Source organism: Acyrthosiphon pisum, chromosome A2 (assembly GCF_005508785.2).
Source record: "Acyrthosiphon pisum isolate AL4f chromosome A2, pea_aphid_22Mar2018_4r6ur, whole genome shotgun sequence".
Lineage (NCBI taxonomy): Eukaryota > Metazoa > Arthropoda > Insecta > Hemiptera > Aphididae > Acyrthosiphon > Acyrthosiphon pisum.
The window spans coordinates 32,001,243-32,010,771 of record NC_042495.1 but is presented as its reverse complement, the minus strand read 5'-3'; the positions used below and the strand labels follow the sequence as shown (position 1 = coordinate 32,010,771).

Below are 9,529 nucleotides of genomic sequence, written 5' to 3'. Positions count from 1 at the left end.
AATTATCTTTCATTGAAATTTAAGGATTAAAGAATTTAATTAGTTAACGGACAGTTTTTACAAAAAATAAAAAAAATAAATATGAACAAAAGCTAAAAAATATGTGTTAAAAATAATAATTTTATATTCGAAGGTAAATAACTAAAAATAAAAACAAAAAAAAAACGGGGGGAAAATGTCCGCATCCAAAAATTTATCAGGGGGAAAATGTCCTACTACGCCGAAAACAGCCGGGGGGAAAATGTCCGGGGGGAAAATGTCCGGATACCAAGTTGTGTATGGAGTTTCTGCCTAATTACTGGTATTTACTACTAGTCACTTACTCGACGGAATTAGCTCAATGATCGACTACCTGACGGGTCCCCTTCCCAACGTCCACCGGGAGTCCTCAGAAGGTGCTCAGTGCTCACCCAGCCCTTTCACTCACTTAATATGCTTCAATGTACCTGGTACCATTTTACCTAGATGGTACACGCATACTTTAGTTTTAAGATATAGTTTCTTTATTTGAAATTGTAATTGTGTGATTTCAATGTATACTTGTACGTGATCTTACCGAGTAACTAATCATAAACAGTTAAATACACAAAAAAAAATAATACGAATTTCAACTATTAATATTCTAATATACAACCAATGGCAGCCATTTATAAATCAAAAAAAAATTTCTGTTTCCACCGTGGATCTCAAGATAGTTATTACAATATCGGAAAATACTTTCATATTGCATATCTAGAGGAATCACTATTTAAAATTTTAAGTTCATACGTTTTGTTATTTTTGAAATGCAGCGCTGAATGAGTGAGTGAGTGCATAATATTTTGCTTATTTATATATATACCAAATACCACCCTCATTCATCGCTACATATTAAAAAATACAAAACGTATGAACTTAGAAGTTGCATGAAGATCAAACACTTAAATTTTGGAGTAGTGGTTAATCTAATGATTTAGGTGTGCAATAAGAATCTTCCGATATTCTTATTTTAAAGATATTATCAAACAGAGATCTTGAGATTCACTGTGGAAATTTAAACTTTTTTTTTTGTTTAAATTGTTGCCATTGGTTGCAGATTATAATAGACAATATTCAAACTAAAAATGTATATCATTTCTTTTTTGTATATGACTTGTGGTTATTGGTGACTCGGGTAGATCATGTACAGGCATGCATAAAATTATCCAGCTTACGCCCCCGAACACATATACTTTACCTTAAAACCATATGTATGTGTATAGCTTATATACTCAAAAACAACTCCATTAAATAAGGAAAAAATATCAGAAATTCTTTTTAGAGATGTAAGAAAAGTTTAGAGAGTAAATAGCTTAAACCACATTAAAAAAATAGCAATTTTCATTTTAATTTTTCAAATTTTCAATTTATTTCATATAGCTAGGTACACCAACAGTTGCATTGTGCTAAATTAATAATTTGAATATGATAATATATTTATATGTTATTATCACGCAGGTCCACAAGTATTTGTAGTGGATTATATTGAAATATAAATACAATAACAAACTGAGATTTATGTATAATATAATTTATTATATTATAGATGATCGCTTTACAAGTGATAAAAATCTTAAACATATTAAAGAATTATTCAGTAAGTATACATGTCTAGTTATTAATAGTGTTATTAAGAAATAACATATACTGTGGTCATTGAATCCATAATATTGTATAGTAATATAAATGATTAAGGTGGTTCCAGTCAGTCGATAAAAAATATTTTAGACACTCCGCTGTGACAAGATTGTGAGACTTTAGGCGATTCGATTTTAATGCTGTAAAAATAATACCATTTCTGAACATCTTCTCAAGAGAACGGTGGGAGCGTTTTCTTAAAGTTTGAACTTTTAAAAATATTATAATATTTATAAATTTCAGTTTTTGTGTATTTTTTTGCTCCCATAGCTGTTATAAATCCACTGTATTCCTGATAGTATTTATTGGTTTAGTGTAGAATAAAAACTTAGCTTATACAGAAATGATTACTAGTTAAAATTCGAGGAGAAACTGAGGGTCCTACTAACCTACTACATTGCACCATGCTTAATTAATACTTAAAATGATATTTTATGATTTTTATGTTGTAATTATTACAATTATGTGTAGTTGATTATATTGAAAACAGTATATAATATTTCACTTTTTTTATTGTTTTTATATATTATATAAAAATATATACTTTTATAGCCCAGGAATTCGTTCAGCTTTCGGAAGAAGAGTTAAAAACAAAACTGAATGCATTGAGTAAGTTTACATGACTGCTTACCGGCTATAACATAGTTATAATAATATAATATTATATTTTATTATTTGATAATAAATTTATATATTATATTATTATAATTCAGCATCAGGGAAGAGGGAATTAATTCAGTATGAGATGGTATATAATAAATTTTAGTCTTGCTGTATACTTTCTTAGTAATATAACGACCACACGTACTAACAATAGTAGAAGGAGAAATTATGTAGTTAACAAGTAGTTGTAAAAAACACTTTTTACACCAAAATTATTATCTGTGGCTGTACCTAATATGTAGGTAGGTAGTTAATGTTAGTGTGCCATTTTCTTCCTACGTGGTGTGATTAATACGACACGCAGATTTTCAATACAATCTCTCCATATTATAATTAAAATAATACAAATCATCATAATGATAATGTTACAAGCACCGCTAACCTTTCATGTAACTTCCAGTTGTTTTATTTTATACCTACATACACTTTTATAAAATATATTTATATGACCTAGTGTATACTAAAATCTTATGTTATATGATATATTAGAATCTAACACTTCTGGATACTCTGGTAAGTAGTTTTTGTCAATGATAATATATAATAATAATTAGGTACCTATTGAATGTTTTATGCCTATTTATAATCCATGCATATTTATTACTGCGTTTAATGCAGGTGTCTATGCAAATTTAATATGTAGCATTTATAAAGTAACAATAAACACTTACATGAACCTAATTCAAATCATTTCAGAACCACTGAATACGTTTATTGTTCAGTATAAACCCGAAAGTGATACAGGTAGATAATTATTAAACTGGTTACAAACCCATAAAACATAAATCTCACACATTAAAAAATAATTTATTATTATTATATTATAAATTGTAATAATATACTCGTATACTCTTAAACTATGATTCGGTAGGTACTATAATTATATTCAACTAAAAATAAACAATTGTATTCAATTAAACTGTTATTTTGTTTTTTTTTTCAAGATACCTTTAAAACAGTGTCGACGTTTTGTAATGAATACAGCGAAACTCCTCAGTCTTAAGGTAAATACTAGTATGAAATATTTTAGTTTTAGATCATAATAATTAATTACGTATTTTCATCTTATATGGACCAGATTGGTGTTAAAAAATATACAATAGTAGTGCAAAAAAGGTAAATATTACTTTAATAATATAAACTACCTAGGTACCAAATATTAACCAAGAAGTTGATAAATATATAGATTAAGATCAATTTGACTGTGTACTATATAATACACGGGATGTGTAACAGGGAGATCTGACAGATAAGATACATTTTGTTCTAATCATTATTTTTATTTTTTTTATATATTATATATTTTATAGTCCCTTGCGTTACACATATAGTATAACATTTTGAATATGATAACATATTTTTTTTTTAAATTAAAAATAGCCAATTTTTTTTAACTAGTAGTTCCTATGAGAGTTGATCAGTTTTTGATTCCCAGTTTTTATGATTAGAACATGTACCTATTTCAGTTAAATTTATTTAAATTTTGTAATTTTTTTCGTGATTTATAGCACCTTGTAAGTTACAATATTTTTTATATTATAACATAAAAAACATTGAAATGTCTAATTAATTTTTATGGGTAATATTGTGTAGAAAAATAATTTTAAATTGTATTAAAATTTAAAGAATATCCATAATAAACAAAATATTCTGAAATGCTAAAAAAAAAATAATGAAAATATTAGGGGTACATTTCGCCCACCGCAGCGAAGAAGGTCGTATCTCTGTTTTCTCATTTTTTTTTCAAGTTGTCATAACTATTTGTGTGTAGTTCCCGCGAAAACGGTAGTGACTTAATTGTACTGTGACGAACTTCTTTGATTGTTTTATGCTACTATCAGTTTCGAGGGAACTACAAAAACACAGTTATGACAACTTAAAAAAGAAAATTGTGAAAACAAAGATACGACCTATTTCACTGCGGCGGGTGATTTAATTGCTTAAGAATTTCATATTTTTCATAAAAAAAACATTTTAATAGAATGTAAACTTATCAAAACTCATGTACTTACTTACCTATTGAATTTATAATTACGTATTTTCTTTAATCAATAAAAAGTTATAATTGGTAACCTAGTTATACAAGTCATACGCAGTACCTATAGTTATGAAATTAGTGGGAAGACTTTGGATTTAGTCGGGTACGAGGAAATTAAAGAGATTACTGTTAATTTAGTGGGAAATCTTAAAATTCCTTCCGCGAGGCTGAATGATATATTTTTATTATTTAGCGTGGATTAAACGTATGTTTTTAAATATACGTACGTCTTTATGAGCAGTTACTTTATATTTTTTTTTTTACTTTTATCATACGCACAGTGTGAAAACTGCAAAAAGACATACACAGTAAACATGTTAATGTAGTTGCAAGTCTTGTAATTTAAGTGGACGTCTTGTAATATAGACGAAAGTCTTTGAATTTAGTCGTTGTCTTGAAATTTAGTTATTTGGAATTTCGCAATAATAAATTTAAAATATTTCTATGGGAAATTTAATATTTTTTGAAATGAGTGTCAAAAGGCCTGGTTCTTAATTTAGCTGGTAACTTTCTAATATAAATAATAATTCTGGGAGTAATCCATTATTTTAATTTTAAAAATGTTTTTGGTCTATAATTTGTATCAGGAGAAGTTGAATAGTTAATGAATTTGCTAATTCTAGAATTAAAAACTTCAATCATAGTATCTGCAACATTATCATAGTCCAAACATGAATGCCAATTTTCCGTTTTTATTAGTAATTTTAAATGGGCAGTGTCTATTTTATCTGGTTTTACAATTATTTTATTAGGATTTTTATCATGAACGGATAAAGCAGATAATAACAATATTGTTGTAAAATGATCTGTTAAACCTAATCTCAAAACATGAGAAGTAATTTAATTGGATTCTGTTGAAATATACAATTAATATTAGTATTCAAACCATGTAAACACACGTGCGTGTACAATTTCGACTTTCTAATAGATACTTATGCGGTTACGATATAGCTGTGCAACAATTTTACTATCGCTTTCTTTATTGTATACGGATACGGGATGACCTCAACTGTGTATATATATATATAGGGCCTTTGAAATATGTAATACTATAAGCGTCTAAAGAGAGAAAACCCCGAATGGCTGCAAGATGGCGGCCTAATGCTCTTATCGGTCGTACCTCTTATCTTCACAAACATTTATCAGTATTATCACAGAATACATTTTTATGTGATATTATCTCAAAATATTATGAAATATTTAAATATCAATTTTATTAATATTATTTAACTGAAAAGCTATAATTCGAAATAAATTGTATCATCAAATAAAAAAAAAAAATGTTTTAATGATTATCTAATAGGTACTTGAACAACTTCTTTTTAGAAAGTATAAAATGGCAGTCAATCAGAAAATCACACAGATATTTAAGACAACGCAAAATTTGTTGTTCTATATTTTATGTATTATTTAATGATATAAATAAATAAAATTAATTAAAACAATTAAAAAAACTGTTGAAATTTATATTGTAAAATAGTAATAGAACATGAACAGTTCTTATATATAATAGTAAATGTTAAACATATTGTTTACAATATTTTATATTCTGATTTGTTTATAATCTAACTATACACCCACCACTTTTATTTATCTTATTTTTGGTTATTGACAAAAGAAAGTTTCAGACCCCTGTTATGGAGCTATAACATTTTCGTAATAAATGTTTTATAAATATCTGTATGAAAGTATACAGTATAGTATTTAATTATCACATTTATTACCAAGATTAGAGTCATACCAAGAAAAATGTATTAGTTTTATGATTCCCCAATCCTAGGACTTGGGAGTATAGATCTATCAATGGTACGGTACAAAGGTATCTTCACTACACTTCTATTATAATATTATACAAACATAGAGTGCAGTAACTTTTATTATTATTTATACTTGAATACTACTTTATTACAGTTATGTACTTAAGTTTTACATACATTTTTTTATTTAAGTGAATTGTGTACATTTTGGGTTGCCATATTTAAAAGTAAATTAAAATATATTACAGTAAAAATGTGTAAATAAGTAAAACAAAATTTAAATTTTACTAGGTTTTATCAAACATGTCTGAAAATACAGTTACTTGTACTGAGTGTGGAAATGAATTTAAGTTCTTAAAAAATCTTAGAGGTCGTATTAAAAGAAAACATCCCTTAACTGATATTGCCAATATAGCACCAAACAAAAAAATAAAAAACAAGGAATTATATCTGTTCTCCTGTAGCGAATGTGACAAATCATTTTGCCATATAAAAAGTCTCAATGAACATAAAGCAATTGTCCATTCAATTGAAATAGTCAAACCTGATTTGAAGTATCCCACAGAATATATTGAATTCGAAAATATTGAAAAATTTAATTTATGGAAATATGAAATGGAACATAAAACCAAATCATGTTACATAAAAAATTGTGGATATATTGATAATGATCACAGTAATAAAATATTTGTAATATATTATATTTCTACTATTATATTAATAAATACATAAAATTATTTGGAACCAATAACGATCATACATCGGTATAGAAAATTGTAAAATAAATTATTTACTTAACTTAAATCATTATAAACTCAGACCACCCAGAAGTAATGCCATTGCATCATACCGCAGCACATCAAAAGATAACACCCAAGAGCAATAATCACACACGGGAGCAGATTACCAGAACGCAATATCTAATGCACGGCCACCAACGAATTTATGATTTCCACATAGGGGAACATACAATATTATCAGACTAAGAGAATTATTAAGACCGTCAGAATAAAACGTATAAAAAACAACGATTGTGGTACCGGGCATCCGCTGAAACACCAAATGATGAAATTATCAGCCATATACTCAATAACAAAGTAATAAAAACTAATTACATTATAGACACCATCTCACCGCCAATATCATACGTTCTTTGAAGTATTGTCGTTCTAAACATATTATAAGGAGAAACACATATTCAATAATAATCTTGAGTATTGAATTTATAGTGTGATCGGAATACCTTACCAATAGAATAAAAAGACATTCGATAGTGTTCGAAAGGATATCTATTTGGACGGGTTCTTCGAAGTATTGTGTTCTGATCATAGTATAACATTCATATACTTAGCAAATATCCTAAAACTACATCCACGATTATTAAACATCGAATACGTGTTCTCATAAATAAGTTGTGAGGTATTATATATATCAAATAAGAAAACAAATACTTACAAATAAACATTGAGGTGTTGGATAAATCAATCAATTAGTCATAACAAAGAAAATATAAATGATAGGATAATATTATAATATCTCAATACAAATCTCAAAAAGATCAAATGTGAAATAGTAGAAGCGAGTCATACGTTGTAATAATAACGCGCATCGAACCACGAACGATAAAAGAACGACTCCAAGTACATCGAGATTAACAAGCACGTCGTCAAGGTAAGTGACTCTATATCTATTAGTACTTAAGTCAAGGTAAAATTACATCCCCCATCACAGACAACTATAAAACCTTGTTGTGGAATAAAATAATTTACACGTATACCCCAACTAATTATATTCTTGTTCTAATATTCTAATATATTATCGAACTGGTTTCCAATACAAAAAACCATTCCCACCATTCTAAATACCATATCCCACACCATTACCTTTATACAACCCTTTTACCTCTTTCTTTTTATACAATTTATTTTATTCTACGACATATTTATATACTGTAAATGCCATAGGAATGGAAATTATATTTCAAAAGTACAGGTCTGGTGCATTTAAAAACACAAGGTTGGAATAAAATTAATGGATACTGCCCATCTCGTATTGATGTTACCATATGTAAATTAAGTAAAAAATGTACAATTAAGTTTATAGCAAATCATACAGTCTATGGTTATGATTAAGGCCATTTACCATTAAATAAGGATGTTCGAGATAACATAGCGAGTGAGATGTCTCAGAATATACCATTTTAACATATTTTAGATGAAATTCGTGATAATATTTCAAATAATTCTTTAGAGAGAATACATCTCTTAACAAAGAAAGATTTACATAATATTCAAACATCTTATAATCTAAATAATTAAGCTATATTGCAAATGATACAATAAGTGTTTAAAGTTGGGTTCAACATTTAAAAAAAGATGACAAATTTAGCCTTATATACTATAATCAACAAAATGAGTTAGATCAACAATTTTCAAACTTATAAAAAATGATTTCTTGTTAATAATAATGAATAATTATCAACAGTCTATGTTGGAAAAATATAGACATGATGTAATTTTTATAGATGAAACTCGTGGTATGAATTCCTATCACTTTAATTTAACAACACTTTTAGTACTTGACAATATGAGAGAAGGTTTTCCATGTGCCTTTATGATTAGTAATCGTATCGATGAGGCAGTACTGACAATATTTTATTCTAAAATAAAATCATTAACAGGACAATTGCAGCCCAATGTATTCATGTTCGATATGGCTGAAAGTTTTTTGAATGCATGGATTGAATGCGTCCAAAACGGTAGGCGGAAAAAAGCCCACGGAAAAAAAGCCCAGAAAAATAAATTTAAATGTGAACACATGTATACTGTACAGGGACTAGAACCTATAGGGTGTTTCGGTTCTGGTTCCGGTTCCGGTTATTAGATTAATTTTTTCAAGGGTTCCGGTTTCGTTTCGGTTTTCTAAAAAAATATAAGGGTTCGAGAACCGGTTAATACCGGTTTTGAAAAATACCGGTTAATTTCGGTTAATTTTAATTTCTGATTATTAAAGATTAAATAAAAAAATTATTTATTTATTCATGTAATTATTTCATGAAAATAGAAGGTATTATGAAAAGTTAAAAAAATAATTACAAAGATATAATATAATAATATATATATAAATATCAGCCTATAGGAAATCTATAGGAATATATATATATAGGATAATATTGTACAATACCAACATCTCCATTGATGACTGCCGCCGTGCTAGGTCGGTGCACGTCGACAATGTCATATAAAATGGATTTTCTTATCTACTATTTTTAGTTTTACAATGTTGAATAATAATATCATGCACGTATTATTATTTATAACTATGTATTTTCACTTAACTAGAGGTTTATTTCTAGTAATAATTATTTGGTTGATAGTATTGATACGACTCTCTGATTCAACGTTGACGAATTACA

General features: G+C 27.4%; 2 protein-coding genes across 9 annotated transcripts in view; one reads left to right on the top strand and one right to left on the bottom strand.

Annotated features, from left to right (window-relative positions):
* LOC100572837 overlaps positions 1 to 5,811 on the top strand; it is a 14,609-nt gene extending 8,798 nt beyond the window's left edge. Inside the window, exons 7-13 of one of the 5 annotated variants that reach the window (XR_001679640.2) lie at positions 1,565 to 1,615; positions 2,809 to 2,832; positions 3,016 to 3,063; positions 3,264 to 3,323; positions 3,398 to 3,435; positions 3,828 to 3,833; positions 5,661 to 5,802. Coding sequence is in view for 4 of the 5 variants with exons in the window: in XM_016805210.2 (XP_016660699.1) it covers positions 1,565 to 1,615; positions 3,264 to 3,323; positions 3,398 to 3,435; positions 3,828 to 3,833; positions 5,661 to 5,787 (282 nt within the window). In the remaining variant the exon portion in view is untranslated. Of the gene's footprint in view, positions 1 to 1,564; positions 1,616 to 2,808; positions 2,833 to 3,015; positions 3,064 to 3,263; positions 3,324 to 3,397; positions 3,436 to 3,827; positions 3,834 to 5,660 lie in introns of all 5 variants that reach the window. The other 4 variants (XM_016805210.2, XM_016805212.2, XM_016805211.2 and 1 more) reach the window with 4 other exon arrangements.
* The window catches only part of LOC100572000 (peroxidasin homolog), a 177,104-nt gene that overhangs the window by 40,437 nt on the left and 127,138 nt on the right, over positions 1 to 9,529 (bottom strand). The window lies entirely within an intron of this gene.